Here is a 22106-nt window from a genome sequence, read left to right as displayed (position 1 = left end):
AAATATATGATTCAGGATTACCTCAGTCATAAAAGAATACCATGAGAAAGAGGGAAAAGCAAATATATAAGATCAGATCTACATCTTTAGTCCACATTCAAGTCCACAGTATTTGCTATGGATGCTGATCACGGAATGGAGAGATTACCAGTACAAGGTGCGTGTCTAGATTTGAACGCTGCCTTTAGTTCTTTCCCTCTCCTTTGTTACTCTGGGCAACTCCACAGACCCCAGATCAACCATTTTCCCCAGATCGTCTACATTACCCTAACTTTACTACAGAGACGGCTCTATAAAATCAAATTAGTACAGGTGACAGAATTCCAGAACTGAAAGAGAACCTGGAAACCAAATGATCTAACCCACTCATTTTGCAGATGAAGAAGCAGGACCAGAGAGATTCTGACTTGTCCAGGCTGGTTAGTGGTGGAATGAGTAGGACCTAGAACACAGGTCACTGCAATAACCAATTTTCATGAGCTGACTTTGCCCGGTAAGTGGGTCATTCAGATAGTGTGGTGGCGATTTCCCACCAGAAAAAAAACACACCACCAAGAACACAAAGTTCCCACTCATATTTGAGGTGAAAAATACGTACTTGGGCACTGTTGTTTCTGCAGAGCTTCTTGTAGATCTGATCAATTGCGACTGAGATGTGCTCAAAACACCGGCTGAAAATATCGTATCTCCTTTTTTTCACCTGTTCAAACTCTTGCCTACGTATTCTGGCTTCCTTTCTGCTGGCCTCAAAAGCTAAGAGAGAATCAATGTTCTTTATTTTGGAGACCACGAAGGGCTTCTCTTATTTCAACTTTAAAGCATAAAATACTTTTTAAACTAGATTTTGAGTTTGGTTGTCTTGAGTAAAATCTACCTTCAAAACACCTCAACTGTTATTAATTCCAAGAAAATGACTTAAAATTGATGAGCCCTTTTTCTGGTAGGGCTGATTTTTAAATAATAATAACAAACTCCAACAGAGTATCTAGTATGCCTCTCATGCTGGTATGAAATAAGACACTATTCTAAAATAATCAGTACACCTGTTTTTAAAATAAAGCAGAACGCTTTTCAAAAAGGAATGTATTAGTGATTCAGTATTAAAAGTACATTACTATAAGATAACAGAGGAAAAATATATATATAATAAAAACAAAGGTACAATTCAGGGGGGATTATTAGTAAACGTTATAGAAATCAAAACCCCTAACACCCATGAATATGATCTTGCTAACAACTAAAGCTTAATTTCACCATCTGTGGACTCCTGAAACTTGTCTCTGACAGTCTTTAGTTTCTCTGGGGCTCTGAGGTTTGGGGCCGCCGTCCTCAGCAGGACATCTTCCTGGGATGCTACTTGTTGCCGTAGGAGTCTAAGGTGGGCCTCAACTTCTTTATCAGATTGTAGAGCCTATTATTGGCAAAGAACAGCAATGGTTAGCATGCCATTTAGATCCAAACTGCTAAGGTACAATAATTAGGCACAGGGCCCTTCGGGATCTGGCCCGTCTCCCTCCGCATCCACTCCTGCCCTCCTTTGCAGCCCTCTCTGAGTCTGCAGTGCGGTCAGGTCACACTGCTGTAGCTTCCTGAAGTTGGCTGTGCTCTTTCATAGCTCTAGAGTCATAGATGCTGCTCTCTTGGAACGCGCTGCACCTTCATCTTTCTTAATCTGGCTAAAAAAGTAACAATTCACATATCACTTCATTTACTCATTCATTAAAAAATATTGATCATGTACTATGTATTAGACACTGAGGATTCAGTGATGAAAACTATTCTGTCCTTGCCCTTAAACAGCTCACAGGGAAGTCAGACATGCAAACTGGCGTCTGCAACAGCGTGAAACCCTCCACCGGGCAAGCACAGGTATTATGGGGCAGGCAGAAGGGATCCAACCCATCTGGAGGGGTAACACTTAAGCTGAAACCTAAACAATGAGCAGAACTAACTTGAGTGAAGAGAGAAGGGAAAAAGTGATGTAGGCATCACCTTCCAGGAAAACTTTCTTGACCCCCCCTAGAGGGGGTTAATTAATATCTGATAAAGGTGACATTTTAATTCATTGGGAAAAGAATTATTTAGGTTAACTTACATACCTTTTAAAAAACAGATTCTTACCTCATACCATATATAAAGATAAATTTCAGAGTAATTAAGTAGGTAAGTGAAAACAAAAAAATCACTAACAGGAAGAAAATATTTATAAATATTTACTCAGCAATGTCGTGGGGAAGGACTTCCTAAATACGAAGGCACTGAATAGACTATAAAATAGATAAGAGCTTTTTTCTGATTGCCAAAAGTACCACAAGTACAATGAAAAGAGCCCAACAAATCTAACAAAATACATTAGAAACATCTGAAATTAAAAGATGTGGTAGCTACTGCTACTTGGTGTCCATTCTCCATTTCTTTCTTTCTAACAGAGCCCATGTTTGACCATTTCTCCCTTATACGTCCCATGAACCCTGCTTGGTCTAAAGCTAAGTCCATCTCACCCCCAACAGTGACTGGTCAGGAATGAACATGTGACCCAATTTAGGCCACTGTGATGAGGGGACAATTGGTAGAGCTTTGTGGAAAAGCCTTTCTTCAATCTTTAGAACAGAACCACTACAAAAGGCAGCCTCTCTCTTCTCTGAGGGTTGTGGTTAGGTGGCTGGAAGGCCAAGAAAGGCTACAGTCATTTTGCCCTCATGAGAGAAGCAGCTTCAGGACAAAGTCAAAACACAAAGCAAAATATGGCTATAGGGTTAAGAGAAAGAGTAAGAGCTGCTAAATTAATGAGACCATGAAACTGGATTCCAGGTTTGTGCTCTGTAGCTGTGAAGGATTTGTCACCTCCTGAGGGTACTGCACTGGGACACGGACAGGGCAATTCAGGATGCTGGAGTATGTTGGCTACTTTTGTCTATTTCAGGACTTCTCAAAGACTTTATTATTCATTCTGAATCTCCAAGAAGGGAATAGACTTTCAAAACACTGACAGAAACTTTTCTTCTTTGGCAAGACATTTCATGGTATTGGTGTTCTACAGAACACACAGTGAGAAACGATGATATGAAAACTTTAAATGTTTTAAACATTTTATGTGTAACCTATTTAGACTATTTCTTAAAAAATCATTAGGAAATCTACTTTTTCCCCTAAATTTATGCTCTATCATCTAAAATTATTCTGCAGTATTTAAATATTCACTATTACCATGAGTTAGTCACGAACAACAGAAATCTTTCAATTACCTTCAAATCCTCTCTTAGAGAGCTGTAGTCTACCTCAATGGCTGCTTCTTTTTCATATATATCCATTGTTGCCTGGGTACTTTCTGCTTCAGGTCCCAACTGAAAAACATATGAAGCCCTTTCCTTGTTATCTGAAATGGTGATCTCTACTCATCTGTCTGTCCCAAGGCCTCCAGTTGATTGCCACCTCATGCAGATTGAAAGTTAAAACCCTGATGTCGGCCTGCAAGGCCGTGATGGTCTGGCCTCTCCTTCCCCTTTAACTTCACTTTGTGCCAGTCTTCCTGGTACTCGCTCCGCTCCCACTACACTGGCCTCCTTGAACAGACCAGGCACACGTCCACCTTAGGGCTGGCACACTGCCCTCTGCCTGGACACCCTTCCCCTAGATGTCTGCATCTCTTCATTTTCTACCTTGTCTGCTAACCAGCTGCCTTCTCTCAGGACATCCACGGCCTCTGCATCTAATATTGCAAACTCTCCTCCACCAATACTCTCTATGCCCTTCCCTGCTTTATATTTTCTTTAGCCTATAGCATCACCAAATACATAAATATTTTATCTGTTTACCATTTTGTTTCTGTGCCTATCTCTCCCCTAGCAGAATGTGAAGGAAGGGATTTTTGGCAGTTATACTCACTGCTGTGGTCTCAGTGCCTAATGCAATGCTGACAACATAGCAATATATTTCAATTTCAATATATATCACTCTGAATGGAGAGAGGAATAGGAAAGAAGGGACAAATACATGAGCACTTACTAAGCTGTAGGCTGGTCTTTGGTGTACTGCTGATACCAAAAACAAAGACTTACAAATTAAGAGAAAAAAACCGCTTTGTTACTCACTCTTTTCTAGATGTTCTCAGCTGAAACAAACCCAATAAAACTACTTTTGGAATTAAGTCTATATTTTATGTAATATATTTATGTTAAAATGGTTCACAAAGAAGTGGAACTTGAATACAAAATGTAATCCTGAATCTCATGATTCCTGTTTATGTGATTCAACATCGTATTTTGTATTAAGCTTCTATATGAGTCATCTGATGCCTTGAGCTGCGCAGCTTGCGGGATCTTAGTTCTCCATCCAGGGATCGAACCCGGGGGCCCGGAAGTGAGAGCACTGAGTCCTAACCACTGGACCGCCAGGGAATTCCCAAGAAAAAGGACGTCTGAGTATAATATCACACCAGAATTATGCTATGAGAAGTGGTCAATATTAGCAAGAGAAAAATTGTTTTACAGTTACTTCAAATTGAAGAACCCAAAGGACTGAAGGCCTCTTCTGGAGTAGAAATTGGATGGAAATGCATGGATTTCTGACTGGGGGCAGAGCAGAAAGGGGAGGAGGGATGTGGAAGGGAGACCACAGAGATTCACTGAAGAACTCAGAGATAATCTGAGAGGTAAAAGAAATAACTATTTTCACCATCCTCTGGATTGGCTAACAGTAAGATATTCTTCCTGAACTGTATAGTCTTATCTTTCTTAACATGAGTGACAGAACTAAGGGTGTACAAACTTCCAGCCAGCCTAAAGAGTACTGTGCGATACAAATGTGATGAGGAAGAAAGGAAAGAGGCAAACAGAGAAACGTCCACTGCTGGCTGACGCTGGTCTCGTCCTGTGGCTCCGTGGGGCCTGCTGTTGCCTCCCCCACACTCTCACCACCTGGACAGACTCAGTGAGGCACGTTTCTGCTGAGAACCACCTCAGGTTGTCGGTGAAGGTGCAGAGCAAGACCCCTCCACACACCGCGGACAACGTTACCAGAGTACAGAGAAGTGCTCACGCCAGCAGGCCAATGGCACCTGGCCTGTGGCTCACACCGCCTCCCCAGCGCCCCTAACTCCAACAGGTTCAAGTCTCTGACCCCTCTTGGGCATCTGTGCACAGGTAAGAGACTCTGGTCCATCCTGTGGGGCTCAAAGGACATGGATTAGCAAGAGAAATAAGAGAACTGCACAAAATGCCCAGCCCTCTGGCATGAGGACCATCCTGTCCCTTTTCCCTCCTAGAGACGTCTTTTCTGCCCCTAAAGGAGCTTTAGAACAAGAGGAAGAATCTGCATAGATGCAACTTCACTAAGCAGCCAAAGGCCTTACATTAAGTTCCACACAACTGCACATATTTTAAAATCATTTGCTAGAATACCTCCACTTCAATGATGTCATCCAATGACCCCGACAAAAGAATTATTTCAATGTCTTGAACTTTGCAATCAAGCAACATGTTATGTTTCTCTAACCGCTTCTGTTCCAGAGAAGTTTGAAGCATTACAACTTCTTTTTGCCATTTTCCCACTTCCCTGTAAATACACAGATATGAAAAAGTGATTATATTTTACTAATTATGTAAAGTTGCACCAAGGAAGAAAAACATGTTATAAACTTACATGAAAAAAAAAAGATTTTTTCTTATGAGTGCTGTAAGTTGCAGAGTTAGCCCATGGATGCTTGTAATTTAAACTTTAACACTCCTGACAAAGGCCATGAATATAATTATTTAATCCAAGGGAGGATTTTCAATAATAAATATTATTACTTTAATCAGGCTAGCACCAATACAGCGCTTTCCTAGTTACCTTATTTTTGTTTTAATTAATTAATTAATTTATTTATTTTTGGCTGTGTTGGGTCTTCGTTGCTGCGCATGGGCTTTCTCTAGTTGTGGCGAGCAGGGGCTACTCTTTGTTGCAGTGCGCGGGCTTCTCATTGCGGTGGCTTCTCTTGTTGCGGAGCACGGGCTCTAGGCACGCGGGCTTCAGTAATTGTGGCACGCGGGCTCAGCAGTTGTGGCTCGCGGGCTCTAGAGCGCAGGCCCACTAGTTGCAGCACGCGAGCTCAGTAGTTGTGGCTCGCGGACTCTAGAGCGCAGGCTCAGCAGTTGTGGCACGCAGGTTTAGTTGCTCCGCGGCATGAGGGATCTTCCCAGACTAGGGATAGAACCCGTGTCCCCTGCATTGGCAGGCGGATTCTTAACCACTGTGCCACCAGGGAAGCCCTACTTACCTTATTTTTAAATCTGTACAATTTTTCAAGCTGCATTTCTCTTTCAGTATAAGTTCTACATTTTAGAACATCAAACCAAGAGAAAGAGTCTCTTAGCAAGAGAAATGTCTTACCAGTTAAGTCATTATGCACCTGACAGTCTCAATTTTTTTTACTACCACCACTAATGTAATGCCTTCTATCTTACTGAGGGCTTGGGAGTTTTACCAGTTGAAACAAGGTGGGACGTTAAAGAGGACCCAGAAACAGGACCAGAAATAAAATAAAATAAATTAAGAATTATATGGTTTTTAAAAACCTGATGACAGGGATGTGGTTCTGTTTAAATACGAGTTAAAAAAAAATCAAGAGTAAATGAACTTAATTCCACTCAAAAATTTTAGACAAAGAATTTTCTGGCTGTATCTTGAAATACTAAAGGTCTTTGAACATTGTGGGAAATTGTGAAATGCCAAGAAGTTGAACAAAAACAGAGCTCATTTCATCTGATCACTTATGTTTGTGTCAGTCACACAGGAAAGCAGATGTCATTGTGGTGCAACAAGCCAGCTGACTCAAAGCGTTACTGGTCATCACGGCAAACACACCTGCTTATCGTGTACCAGGTACTGTTCTAAGTACCATATAAACACTCACTCATTTAATCCTTACAATTATTCTATGAGGTAGGCACTACTATTATCCCCATTTTACTGATGAGAAAACGAAGGCACAGTAAATAAGTGGCAAAACTGGGGCATGGAACCATGCAGTGTAGTTCCAGATTCTACGTCTCACCTGCTATGCTTTGTCACACAGACAGACTAGCAGGAGACTCCCCAGTAGGAAGGTACTGGTGTCAAGGGGATTTAGGGTAAGGAACTCTTTCTATAGGGCCATGTTTTCACCCATCAAAAGGAACTATTCACTCTAAACAACTAACCACCTCTCTTGGTTTTCCCCCAAACTGCAGTGCTTGATAGGTGTGATGTGGGACCAAAAGCAACAAAGGGTGTATATTCAAATAATAAAACTTCCTATAGTAAATTTCAAATTGATGGTAAACATCTTTTAAACTCTGATAAACTTCTTAGTCACCTATCAACAGCCAAAAACGTCTTCCGTTCCTCTTCAGTTTGCGCTTGGACTCTCTCAGTGTTGGTGTTCTGAGTGACAAATATGTCCTTAAGTTGCTGCCGTTTCGCCATGAGTTCATCCATAATTTTCATACAATTTTCTTCAGCCTGAATGGAGATGATTTACATTGTAGATTTACCATCTTCTACATTAATAAGGTCAATAGATCATTTTATTATTAACATAACAAACCCAGGCATTCCAAGGTAAACCCCTATCCTGTAGGTTGCCTGAACCTCTATCACAGAACATGACCCACCCTTGTTTACACTTCCGGGTAATCACTACCTACCTTTCTCTTTCACTTTGGATTCATTTCTCAGCTTGCTGCCATCTGACTTCTGTTTCCACTGTCCAGTGAAAAAATGTTCTTGCTACCATGACCTCTTAATCGGCAATTTTCCAGATTTTGACCTCTTGAAAATTGACATTTTCCAGACTTTACCTTTTCGACAACTTTCCTCACTTCCTTCTCCCTCTCACTCTGGGGCTTCTGTAACACCACCCCTTCGGGCTCTCTTCATAACCTATGTGGCCTCTCCTTCCAGAACTCCATCCTCGCCCCACTGCTCTTCACTGCCTTCCTCTCTGGTTGGAGCCTCACCCACTCACATAAGGATTCAATTTACTCCCCTAAACCGGCCTAGACTTCTGTTATCTACGTCCTCTCTAACTACCTGCTGGAAATTGCTATTTAGGTGTCACACAGGGAAGTCATGCTCCACAGGTCCAGAATTTTCTCTCCTTAATCTCTCCTCCTATCCACCAATCACCCAAGTTAGAATTCAGGACTCATCCGTGTCACACCCCTCCCAATATCTAATAATTCATGAAGCTGTGTGGACTGTACTTCAAGTATTTCTCAAATGTGCACCCCGCCCTCACCTTCTATCACTATTAGAATTTTTCAGGAACTCAACGAATGTTTAATCATGGAAGAAAGTCATCATTTCAATGACTTCAGCCACCCATCATTAATTACCTTCTTTAGGTTATCGATGTCTTCTCTACCTTTCTGGATAGTTTCTTTTAATGTGTTAATCTTATTCAGTTTTTTCTTCAGATGACTGCGACTATATTCAAGTTGAACATTAAGCCGAGTTTTTTGTTTCTCAAATTCTAATCTAGTATAATAAAGTCAAGCATTACAAGTGGTAAACAGAGTCCTTCAATTATTTTTTAAACTCTATTTTAGTTTTTATTATGGAAAATTTCAAACAAATATAAATATAAAAGGAATACTATAATCAATTCCCAGATAGCTATCACCCAACTCTAATAAGTATCAATTCATGGTCAATCTTGTTTTATCTATAATCCCACTCATCACTCTTTCCCACCACTGGATTATCTAAAGCAAATTTCAGACATCATATAATTTCGTCTATAAATATTTTAACATGTATCTCCAAAAGTGAAGTGATTTTTAATACATAACCATAAACTACTAAAGGTAGAAATGATAATAACATCCTTAATATCAAAATGCTTTCACTGCCAAATTTCCTGGGTCTCATTAATTAAAAACAAAAACTGCATCAGGATTCATACACTGCATATGAATATGTTTCTTAAATCCTTTAAAATCTATAGTTTCCTTCCCTTATCTTTTTCTTTAAGTAACAATTTATATGTTTATTCTTATTTAATTAGCCAATCAGTCTTTTCAAATAGCTATTCATTCACAAACTCCAAACTTGGGAATTTAAGAACATGTTCCTTCCTGATGTACTTTCCTACTTTGCTAGCTTCATAAAGTCCCCACAAAGAATTCCAGCATCAAAAAGACAGTCTCTTCAACAAGTGATGCTGGGAAAACTGGACAGCTACATGTAAAATAATGAAATTAGAACATTCTCTAACACTATATACAAAAATAAACTCAAAATGGATTAAAGGCCTAAATGTAAGACCAGAAACCATAAAACTCCTAGAGAAAAACATAGGCAGAACACTCTTTGACATAAATTGTAGCAATATTTTTTGGATCTGTCTCCTAAAGCAAAGGAAAGAAAAGCAAAAATAAACAAATGGGACCTAATTAAACTTGAAAACTTTCGCACAGCAAAGGAAACCACTGACAAAAGGAAAAGACAACCTACTGAATGTGAGAAAATATTTGCAAATGTTATGGCCGATAAGGGGTTAATATCCAAAATATACAAACAGCTCATACAACTCAACATCAAACAAACAACCAGATTAAAAAATTGGCAGAAGATCTGAATAGACATTTTTCCAAAGAGGAAATGCAGGTGGCCAACAAATACATGAAAAGATGCGCAACACTGCTAATCAACAGGGCAATGCAAATCAAACCCACAATGAGATATCACCTCACACCTGTCAGAACGGCTATCATTAAAAAGAACACAAATAGCAAATGTTGGCAAGGATGTGGAGAAAAGTGAACCCTTGTACACTGTTGGTGGGAATGTAAATTGGTGTAGCCACTGTGGAAAATAATATGGAGATTTCTCAAAAAAAAAAACTAAAAATAGAACTACCATATGACCCAGCAATTCCACTTCTGGGTATATATCTGAAAAAAACAAAAACTCTAATTCGAAAAGATACACGCACCCCAGTGTTCATAGCAGCATTATTTACAATTGCCAAGATATGGAAGCAAACGAAGTGTCCATCAACAAATGAATGGATAAAGAAGATGTGGTTTATATATACAATGGAATATTACTCAGCCATAAAACAGAACAAAATTTTGCCATTTGCAATAACATGGATGGACTTGAAGGGTATTATGCTAAGTGAAATAGACAAATACTGTATAATATCACTTATATGTGGAATCTAAAAAATACAACAAACTAGTGAATATAACAAAAAAGAAGCAGACTCATAGATATAGAGAAGAAACTAGTAGTTACCAGTGGGGAGAGGAAAGGGGGGAGGAGCAATATAGGGGGAGGGGACTGAGAGGTGCAAATTAGTAGGTATAAGATAAGCTACAAGGATATATTGTATAACACGGAATATAGCCAATATTTTATAAAAACTACAAATGGAGTATAACCTTTAAAAATTATGAATCACTATATTATATACCTATAATATATAATATTGTACATCAACTATAACTCAATAAAAAAGCCGTATCTCTAAAAAAAAAGAATTTCAGTATCAACTGTAGCTCATACTTTCTCCACCCACTCTCCCTCACATAGCCTGCTAATAGAATCATTCATTTAAGAAACATTTTAAAGCACTAATTGTATCAGATACTGTGCTAAATACTAGTAATACAAAGGCAACAACAGTAATGATAAAAACAAAGAGACATATTTAATGAGAGACACTATATGCCAGACACTGTTATAAATGCTTTTACATGAATTAACTCACTTAAGTTATATGACTCTCTGAAGGTGGTAATACCACTATCCTTATTTAACAGTTGGGGAGACCAAGGCACAGAGAGTTAAGTATCTTGCCCAAGGCTACCCACTTAGGAAGTGGTGGAGCCAGGCATGACACACTCAGGCAAGGGCCAAAGAATCCCTGCTCTTAACCACTGACCATGCTGCTTGTACGAGTGGTTAAGAACAAACCCTTCAGGGGTTTATTTCTGCTGCAGGAGGAAGACGCACAGGCTGTGTACGAGTGGAACACTTCTTCACTTGGCTCCAGAATACCACTTTGGCTTTCCTCTCCCCTCACTGGCTGCTCCTTTAATAGTTCCTTCTTAACTCCTCAACTTGCTTACATAGCCTAGGATCTCTTCTCTCTTCTATCTACATTCATTCCCTTGGTGATCTTATCCAGTCACATGACTTTAAGTACCATCTGTATACTACAATCCCCAAATTTATACTTCCAGCCTGGACCTCTCCTATGAATTCCTAACTTGTATATTCAACTGTCTACTCTACTACACCTTCTATTGGATGTCACAGGCACCTCAAACTTAATACCTGGGATACATAATGGATAAGCTACTATAAGTAATAAGAGGGGTTAGCAAAGTTATCAGATGTTAGATAATTTAAAATTTGATACCATTTTTCTAAACCAGTAGAAGGCAACTAGGAAAATATCTTAAAAATAGATACTAGTCGTAAGAGGAATAAAACTATAAAATATCTAGAAATTAAGAACACACAAGATCTTTATGGAAAAAAACTTTACAATTTTAATAAAGGATAGAGATGATTAGAATAAATGAAGAGATATTCTATGTTCTTAGATGAGAGTACTTAATATTTTGAAGATGATCTCCCCAAATAAATCTATAAATCCAATGCAATCTCAATCAGAGTTCCAGTTGTATTTTTATGATTGATAGGCAGAACTCTTTAGCAAGAAACTATATTGGAGTTCAAGCAGACTTCAGAACAAGGAATATGACAGGGATAAAAAGGGGCATTTTATAAAGATAAAGGGATTAATTCAGCAAAAAGACATAATGATCCCAAATATGTATGCACCTAATCACAAGGCTTTAAAATACATGAAGTATAAACTGACAGAACTGGAAGAAGAGAATGAGAGATCCAAAAGTACTTGGAAATTTCAACACTCCTCTCTTAGGAAATGCTAGACCAACTAGACAGAGAATCAGTAAGTACACAGAAGACCTAGCAACACCAATCAACTTGACCTAAGCGCCACCCAGAAAACACTCCACCCAACAGCACAATGCATATTCATTTCAAGTGTACATGGAACATTTACTAAGATACAATACATGCCATGCTATCAAATAAGTCTCAATCAATTTAAAAGGATTTAAATAATGCAAAATATATTCCTTACCACAATGTAATTAAAATAAAAATCAGTACCAGAAATATATCTAAATCCTCCCTCCACCAAGTGTTAAATTAAATAACACTTCTAAACACCCCATAGGTCACAGAAAGAAATCACAAAGGATATTAGAAAATATCTTGAATGGAATGAAAATGAAATAAAACATATCAGAAGCAGTGGGATGCAGCTTAAGCAGTACTTAGAGGGAAATAAACAGCTTACATGAAAAGAAGAAAAGTGTAAAATAAATAAAGCAAGCTTCTACCTTAAAAAGCAAGAAAAAGAAGAGTAAATTAAACCCAAAATAAGTAGAAGGAAGGAAATAATGTAGTTAAGAACAGAAATCAACAACATAGAAACAGATAAACCACAGAGAAAACCAATGAAGCCAAGAGCTGGTCTTAGAAAGGATCCAAGGATCCAAAGGACCTCTAGCTAGACATCAAGAAGAAAAAAGACAAGACAAATCAGCAATATCAGGAATGAAAGAGGGCACATCAGTACAGATCCTACAGAAATTGAAAAGGATAAAAAGGGAATATTAATAACTTTGTTAATAAATTTGATAACTCACATGAAATACACAAATATTCCTTCCAACACACAAACTACCAAAACTCACTCAAGAAAAAAGATATCCTGAATAGCCCTGTATCTAATAAGGAAACTGAATTTGTAATTTAAAAATCTTCCCATAAAGAAAGGTGGGTAGCCCAAGTGGCTTCACTTGAAAAATTTACCAAACTTTTAGGAAAGAAATAATATAAAAACTCTCCATGAGAAAAGAGGAGAGAATAATTCTTGACTCATTTTATGAGTCTGGCATTAACCTGATACAAAAATGTGACAAAGACATTGCAAGAAAAGAAAACTATAGACCAATACTCTCATGAATATAGATGTAAAAATCCTTAACAAAATTTTAGCAAATCAATCCAAAAATATTTGAAAAGGATACTACAACATGACCCAGTGGGCTTCACCCAAGGTATGCTAAGTTGGTTTAACATTCTAAAATCAATCAATGTAATTTACCATATTAATAAGCTATCCCCCAAAAATAAAACCCAGCCATACAATTATCCCAAAAGATAGCAGAAAAAGTATTTGACAAAATTCAACACTCATTCATGATAAAAAATTTCAGCAAACTATAAATGGAAGGGAACATCCTCAATCTGCTAAAGGGCACCTTAAAGTTAATATCATACCTAAACGTTAAAGACTTAATGCTTTGCCCCTAAGACTGGGAATAAGGCAGGACATCCACTCTCACCACTTTTATTCAGTACTGTACTGGAGGGCCTTGCTAGTGCAATAAGACAAGAAAATAGAAGGCATACTAATTGGAAAGGAACATATAAACATGTATGTGTATGTATATTTTCCCCCTTACTGTCATTTGTCTTCTCATTTTCTTCAAGATGCTTTTGCCATGCAAAAATTTTTTAAAAATTTCTATACATTTGCAGTTTATCTATCTTTTCTTTTATGGCTTCTGGGGTCTGTCATACTGAAAGATCTTCCCTAATCTGAGATTATTTTTAAAAATTTTCTTATGACTTATTCTAGTAATATTTTTATGCTTTCATTTTATTTACATTAAAATATTTGATTCAGCTGGAATTAATCTGAGTCTAAGGAATGATGTAGGGATCCAAGTAGGTTTTTTCCCAGGATGCTAACAAATGTATTCCAACTGAGTTACTGAAAAGTATATCTTTTCTCCACTGATGAAATGCACCTTTATTTTAAATCAAATTTCCCTTACAGATCTGAGTATATTTCTGGACTCTGTTTGTGAGCCAGTACCTCAAGATTTAATTAAGATAGCTTTATACTATGTTTTAAAATCTGGGAGTTCTAGTCCTTTCTCATTACCTTTTTCATATTTTTCTTAACTAGTTCTGAATGTGAACTCTAGAATCACCTATCCAGTTAAAAAAAATCTTGTCCATACATGTATCGAGATGATATTTAAAGTACACTATAGATTAAATTAGGGAATACCAACTTCTTTACAACATTGAGCCTTCCTATGAAAGAACTAGTTTGCCTTTCCTTTTAATTCACATTTCTGTATATAATTCTCAGTTTTGTTTGAAGGTTTCTTTATATATTGCTTTCACATCTTAGTTTATTTCTAAGTACTAAGTATTTTACCTTTTTCCGCTCCACTATAATTGGGATATTTTCACCTAATATATTGTCTCCCTGGTAGTTTGTTTATAGAAAGGCTATACAATTTTATCCGTATATGGATATTTACAGAAAACTAAGTAAATTTTAATAACCACTGTGTAATTATTTCCCCATTCTCTTATTTTGTATATTTGTGCTTTCTCTCTTTAAAAAATTGTGGAATAAAAGAATTAGATCTCTTTATTAAAATAGGAATGTTTACTAGCTATTTCTTGACGAACTGAAATAAAGACTACCTCAGGCAAATTCCTTTAAATTATGAAATAATAGTTACATTTATATATAAGTAACTGCTTACCAACATCTTTTAATAAAAATACCTTTTTTGATCAATTTCTTGTTGCTGTTTAACATGCTTGTTCTCAAATTCACGAATATTTTCTACACCAATTTCTTCACAGAAGTGTTGAAAAATATCATCTTCAACCTTTTAAATTATTTTAAACCAAGTGGTTTAATAATTAATTTTAAGAAAATACATAGACAATGCTTAAATCTACGTTTTTCCCACCAAGATTTTCCTGGATTAGGCCAAAGACTAATCCCAACAAGCATCACTGTACTCTGAAAAGTCAGTGCTTTCTCTTTCTTTAACTCCATAAACTACGCTTACTTATTTTCAAATTTCTTATTCTGAAAACTAAATAAGAAAGCGCATAGCTGGCCTTTTAAGTGTTTTGGCCCTATGAAGTGTTTAATACAAAATCGGAAGTATTTCATTCACCAAAATATAACATTCTACATAAATACATAAAATATTCTTTATATTTGAGTAATACTTTAGAGTCTTAAGCAGTGTAAAACCAAGAGGACTGAAGCATAGAATTAAGACTCAAAACACTTGGAAAAACTAGAATGAGCCATATCCAACAAAATAACATTTAACATTAATATTTTTAAAGCCCTGCATTTATGCACTATTATGGGATAAGAGAGACTTGTTTTAACAACAGGACACGTTAAAAAACTTTCAGATTTCAGTTTAATATAAATTAAATATGAAAGTGATATGATTGACACAACAGTAAGCTATAAATTGTATAAGTAGATAATCCAAGCCATGGAAAGTTATAGTTCTGTGCGCAGAGTTCCAGCGTACTCTGAACTGGTCAGATAGTATTTTTACATTATTTTTTGTTCTGGGCATTGACAAATAACAGAGTACCCAAAGGCTGGTTACCAGAACTGGTCTTAGATCCATAGTAAACGTAAATAACTAAGGAATTAGGGGTATTTAACCTGGAAAAGAGATAATTAAGGGGCAACATAAGTGTAGTTTCAAATCATGTGGTAAAAGGCAGAACTAGAGGCAATGGGTGAAAGTTATTGAGTGATGGTGTGACAAACAACTTTTTAAGGATTAGAGATAAGCAACAGCGGAATGAATTAAACCAGAAAGTGTCTGTCACTTTATAAGCAGAGGCTAGATGATCATATCTTTGGTGCCCCAGAGCCAAGCAACTGTGCCTGGCATATAATAAATGTTCAAGAAAAAATTACTGAGTGAATACACAACCTTAAAAGATGACACAAATGACAAAGTTCTTTCCTTCCTGGTGTTAAGGGCAGTGAGAGAAAGAAAGTGGCTGCAAATTTTACAATGGACAAGGAGAGGCTGGAGAGCTGAAGAGAATAACCATGTATACTAGTCATTTTCTCTTGAGATTAGCAATAGTGGTTCTCAAAAAAACACAAGGAAATTAATTTGGCAAACCAATAGAACTTAGCATTTATCAAACTTTGCTTTAGCATATATTGAAGAAGCCCTAAATTTGGTATCTGGTCTAGAACTATATTCCACATGCCATTTAGTAATAATATATCATTCATAACCTTATGTATCTTTCCTCGAAATTCCTCAATTCTTTGTTGCCGTTCTTTGATTCCTTCACTCAACATAGTACATTGAGACTCAATATTTAGTAGTTCACTTTGTAGCTGAGATTGTTCCTGATTACAAAAGAGAAAAAAATGTCTTTTTAACATGGCCATTTTAGCTTTATATAGTGAAGCCAAAAACATGATAGGTATCTTTCAGAATAAAAAGAGAATCTGTGAGATAAGGTAAATTCAGGTACAACTGGATAACAACATTAACAACCATAAAAATAAAGTAACTTAAAGAACTATAATATACCTCAATCATGGGGAAGAGTATAAAAACTACATGGTGCTTTATAAATGTAATTCCTGAAATTCTATGTCCTGGTTCTAATTTCCATCAAATTTTATGTAAGTCTATGTTACCTGGTAAAAAGCAGCAAGGTGCTTCTTTTTAATCATTTCTAGTTCACTTTGTGAATATTTGAGTCGTGTATGAGTTCCTTGTACTAGAGTCTGTATTTGTTTCAAATCTGCTTCCTTGCGAAGTGTCTTCATTAAATCCTGAAAAGGAAGGCAAATATAAAAATATTTTATAACAGACAACACTTTTACTTTTCACAGTGCTTTCATACATCATAATTCACTGCTTTTTACATATAACCACATCCACACTCCACCTTCCCTTCTTCTGATACTGGGCAATTAAGTACATAAGTCATCTGGAGTAACCAAGATGCCATACAACATCCTCAAAAAACTATCTTCCTAACAGGAAACAGGCATGAAAATGAGGAATGGGGAGTGCATGTTCCACCCAAGGCACAAAAATGGCATAAATGAGATCATATGATACGTGCTGCCTTGTTTTTAGTGCATCCTTGTCTTGCCTCATCCATTTCCTTCTCCCTTCACCCACCCTATTACTCAACCAAATTAACTCGCTAGTGTATGTTCTTCTGTATTTTTACTCCAGGTCCGTATATGAAAACATGTGTATACATACCTATATATGTTGTTTTTTTCAGTCTTGTTTTACAAATTTAGAATCACATTAAACATGCTTTTCTGCCTCCTGCTTTTCTCATTCAGTTACCCACAAAGGTCAACTGATCAAGCTCTAAATTCAGTCTTTTAATGGCTGTGTATTATTCCACAGTGTGACTGTAACAAAATTATTTAACTCTTCTTGTAATGATGGGCATTCACTTGGTTTCCAGGTTTTTGCCACCACAAACAGTGCTGCAATAACATACTTGTATGTATACCCTTAAATATTGGTGTTTTTATTTCCATGCAATAGATTCCCCAGAGTGAGCTTAATGGGTCAAAAGTATTCATGTTTTTATTATACAAGCTGGTACCAACTGCTTTCCCAAAGGCTACAACAATTCACATTTCTATAAATAATGTTATGAGGGAGTATGTTTCTTTACAACCCTACCAGCATATATATTTTTCCCAAGTCTTACTGATATATCTGAAGTAACACTAATTTAATTTGTGTTCCCCTGAGTACTATATTCTATATTGAGCATTTTTTCATGTTTACTAGCCATATGGATTTCTTCTATGAACTGACTACTCTTATCCTTTGCCCAGATGTTTCTATCATGTCTTTTTCAAGTCAATTTATAGAGTTCTTTGATACTACAGAACCTATAGTCTTCATTTTAAACTTTTTAAAAAAATGTATCCTCATTTAAAATATTTTTTAATTCAAGTTTTCAATCTATCTGGAATTAATTTTTATATGTCATATTATGGGGCACAAAATTACTTTCCCTAGATGTGCCAATACCATTTACTAAATAATCTAACCTTTTCCCACCAAACTAAAACATCATTTTAGTTGTATATTAAATTATCACATATACTGGGCCATATTTTTGAAGTCCTTATTCTTTTTCATTAATCTGTCCATTCCTATGCCAATACTACCTCAGCTTGGTTACAATGGCTTTTCATAGTATTCTGTATGCTGGTAACATACAGAATACTACCACAAGTTCTACCACACTCTCTTCTGTTACCTATTTTTTGACTAGTCTCAGGAAATTCTTCATTTGTAAGAATTAGAGAATCGTTTTATCAAATAAAAAATTCTTGGTTTTATACATACATATATATATATATATATATATATATATATATATATATATATATCTTTTTTTTTTTTTTTAACTGCATTTTGTCCTTGGTGCTGCGTGGGCTTTTCTCTAGTTGCGCGAGTGGGGGCTACTCTTTGTTGCGGTGCGCAGGCTTCTCATTGCGGTGGCTTCTCTTGTTGCGGAGCACGGGCTCTAGAGCGCAGGCTCAGTAGTTGTGGCACGTGGGCTCAGTAGTTGTGGCTCGCGGGCTCTAGAGCGCAGGCTCAGTAGTTGTGGCGCACGGGCTTAGTTGCTCCGCGGCATATGGATCTTCCTGGACCAGGGATCGAACCCGTGTCCCCTACATTGGCAGGCCAGGGAAGTCCTCTTGGTATTTTTTTTTTTTAATTTTATTTATTTACTTATTGATTTTTGGCTGCGTTGGGTCTTCGTTGCTGTGCCCGGGCTTTCTCTAGTTGCGGCAAGCAGGGGCTACACTTCGTTGTGGTGTGTGGGCTTCTTATTGCTGTGGCTTCAGGCGCATGGGCTTCAGTAGTTGCAGCACGTGGGCTCAGTAGTTGTGGCTCACCGGCTTAGTTGCTCTGCAGCATGTGGGATTTTCCCGGACCAGGGATTGATCCCGTGTCCCCTGCACTGTCAGGCGGATTCTTAACCACTGCACCACCAGGGAAGTCCCCCTCTTGGTAATATTTTAATTGAACTTGCATTCAAGTTATATTAATTGGAGGACTTCTAACCCAAGAATATAGTATGTCTTTCCTTTCAATTGTTTTGTCCTTCAATAAGATTTAGTTTTCTAATAGTTACTGTGCCTTTATACTTATATTTCTTCCTATTGTGAGCAGAATATTTTTCCCTTTTTAGATGCTTTTTGATAGTATAGAGAAAAACTACACAGTTTTATTTATGTTGCCCTTCCATTATTTTATTAAATCTAGTAGTTTTTAAACTACAGTCTTATTATCAGCAAAAAGTCAGTTTTTCTCTTCTTTTCAAAAATTTATACAAATTATTTCATTTTGTGACTAACTATATTTAATATAACTTCCAAGATCATGTTAAATAATAACAGTGATAGCCGATATCTCCACTTCCTGATTTTAACTAAAACAGTTTTTATGTTTCACCATTTAAGCAATTATTTCTGTTAGTTTTGGGTAAGAGCTATTTTTTATTTTATTGAAGTAATTTCCACCAATTACTCGTGTACTTAGAACTTTAATTAGGACTAGCTGCTGAACTTTATCAAATGCCTTTTTATGTATGATCATATGATTTTTCTCCTGCCTTCAATTTGTTAATGTAATGGATTATGTTGATTGATCACTTAATACTGAAATACCCATGTATTCTTAGAAGAAATTCTATTCAGCAGATGTATTTTTCTTTTACTACATTGCTAAATTCTCTATAGTAATATTTAATTTAGAAATTACATATTTATACTCACAAAGGAAGTCAGTCTTTAGTTTTATTTTTTGTAGTATCTTTATAATATGTGATATTAAAGTTATACTGGGGCTTCCCTGGTGGCGCAGTGGTTAAGAATCCGCGGGCCAGTGCGGGGGACACAGGTTCGAGCCCTGGTTCGGGAAGATCCCATATGCCGTGGAGCAACTAAGCCCGTGCGCCACAGCTACTGAAGCCCGCGCACCTAGAGTCCGTGTTCCACAACAAGAGAAGCCACCGCAATGAGAAGTCCACGCACCACAACGAAACGAAGAGTAGCCCCCGCTCGCCACAACTAGAGAAGGCCCGCGTGCAGCAATGAAGACCCAACGCAGCCAAAAGTAATAAATAAATAAATAATAAATTTATATTTAAAAAAGTTATACTACCTTTAGTAAACAAACTGAGAAGTTTCCATCTTTTTCTATGATCTAGAATGGCTTATGTAACATTAGAATTATATTAGAACTGAGCTATAAACCCATCTGGTCCCAGTCTTTTTCTTTTTTAATTGTGGCAAAATATACATAAAATTTACCATCTTTATCATTTTAAAGTGTACAGTTCAATAGTGTTTAAGTACATTTGCATTGTTGTGCAACCAATTTCCAGAACTCTTTTCACCTTGCAAAACTGAAAACTAGACCCATGAAACAACTCCCCATTCTAACCCCCCAGGCCCTGGCAACCATCATTCTACTTTTCTGTCTCTATGAATGAGACTACTCTAGGGACCTCATAAAAGTAGTCGAATCATACAGTATTTGTCTTTTTGTGACTCGCTTACTTCACATAGCATAACATCTTCAAGAGTCATCCATTTTGTAGCATGTGTTAGAATTTCCTCCCTTTTTAAGGCTGAATAATATTCCATTATATGTATAGACCATATTTTGTTTATCCATTCATCTGCTGATGAACACTTGGGTTGCTTCTACTTTTTGGCTATTGTGAATAATGCTGTTATAAACATGGGTGTACAAGTATTATTCCAGACCCTGCTTTCAATTCCTTGGGGTATATACCCAGAAGCAGAATTGCTGTATCATACGATAATTCTATTTTTAATTTCCTGAGTGGCCACCACACTGTTTTCCATAGCTGCTGCCACTATTTTACATTCCTGGAGTCTTTTTTCAATGAGAGATCATTCAACTAACAGTGGCTTAAAAAAATGTGTTTTGGTTTTTTTTTCTCACACAAAAGCAGTCTACAGTGATGCAGCTCCTCAACAATGGCATCTAACTTTCAGCTTCTTAATACAATGGTTTTTATACTCAAGCTTTCTATCTCTTGGTGCAAAACTGCTGCTGCATCTCCAGGCCTCTTGAATGCGTTCCAGTCAGGAAGAAGAAAATGCAAAAGATAATACCAACATTCCCATTTATATCTCCAAAACTGTCACAGAGCCACCACTAGCTACAAGGAAACTTGGGAAATCAAGTTGTTTTAGTTTTTTATGATTCTATAATAGAGGCAAGCAAGGAAGGAAAAGGTTGTGGATAGGTACTGGGCCAACCAACTACACCACTGCCTGCCACTGCCTCATTTTTCAAATGTTCCACTTTTTTTCTGGTCGATCTTGGCAATTTATATTTTTCTGAACATCAATCATCCTTACAGATTTTCAATTTTTTTTACTATATAATTTTTTGCTTGTAAGATTCTCTTAAAATTATTTTAATTTTCTCATTCCTGATCTGTACATGATTACTTCTAACTTTTCTTCCCTTCATTAGAGTTGCAAAGAGTTTATCTATTTTATTAGTCTTTCAAAAGAACCAGCTTTAGATTCATTTTTCCCTTTTCTATTTGGAGTTCTCTATTTAGTTAATTGCAGCTTTAAAAATTTCCGTTATTGTTGTTTATTTTGTGGTGGTTCTAATTTTTTAAAGTAATAAAGTCCCTTATATTTCATCTTTCTTCTTTAATAATGAAGGTATTTTCCTTTTGATGTAGCTTTACTGTATCTCAAAGATTTTGTATTCACCATTTTCAAGACATTTTGTAACTTTCTTCTTGATTACTTGTTTGATCCCCAAACTATCTACAAGTACATTTCTGAATTTCTATGTAGACAAAGATTTTTTTGGTCACTATTTCTATTTCATTAAATTATGATCAAGATGACCTATAAAAATCTCTACTTTAAAAAAAACTATTGAAGTTTCCACTGTGGACAAGCATATGATCAGTTTTTAGTGTTTCATAGTTATTTTAAATAATATCTCACATTTATTGAGCACTTACTGTTTTGTAAAGTTTACATTAACCTACTTAATCCTCTTAACAATGCTATGAAATAGGTACTATTATTATCCCCATTATTATTGATGAGAAAATTGAAGCATAAAAGCATTTAAGTAACTTACTCAGAGTCA

At 36.6% G+C, this 22106-nt stretch overlaps 1 protein-coding gene across 2 annotated transcripts in view; it reads right to left on the bottom strand.

Moving 5' to 3' along the window:
- SMC1B (structural maintenance of chromosomes 1B) overlaps window positions 1-22106 on the bottom strand; it is a 91918-nt gene that overhangs the window by 7357 nt on the left and 62455 nt on the right. For both annotated transcript variants that reach the window (XM_061205436.1, XM_061205437.1), the window contains exons 13-21: window positions 16592-16729; window positions 16178-16294; window positions 14665-14771; window positions 8355-8496; window positions 7334-7479; window positions 5400-5553; window positions 3246-3344; window positions 1255-1411; window positions 599-753 (exon numbers count right to left, since the gene is read on the bottom strand). In XM_061205436.1, coding sequence (XP_061061419.1) covers window positions 599-753; window positions 1255-1411; window positions 3246-3344; window positions 5400-5553; window positions 7334-7479; window positions 8355-8496; window positions 14665-14771; window positions 16178-16294; window positions 16592-16729 — 1215 coding nt within the window. The remainder of the gene's footprint in view (window positions 1-598; window positions 754-1254; window positions 1412-3245; window positions 3345-5399; window positions 5554-7333; window positions 7480-8354; window positions 8497-14664; window positions 14772-16177; window positions 16295-16591; window positions 16730-22106) is intronic.

The sequence above is a fragment of the Eubalaena glacialis genome, chromosome 11, assembly GCF_028564815.1.
Source record: "Eubalaena glacialis isolate mEubGla1 chromosome 11, mEubGla1.1.hap2.+ XY, whole genome shotgun sequence".
NCBI lineage: Eukaryota > Metazoa > Chordata > Mammalia > Artiodactyla > Balaenidae > Eubalaena > Eubalaena glacialis.
The sequence above is the reverse complement of the archived record's forward strand: the minus strand, read 5'-3'. Positions and strand labels throughout refer to the sequence as shown.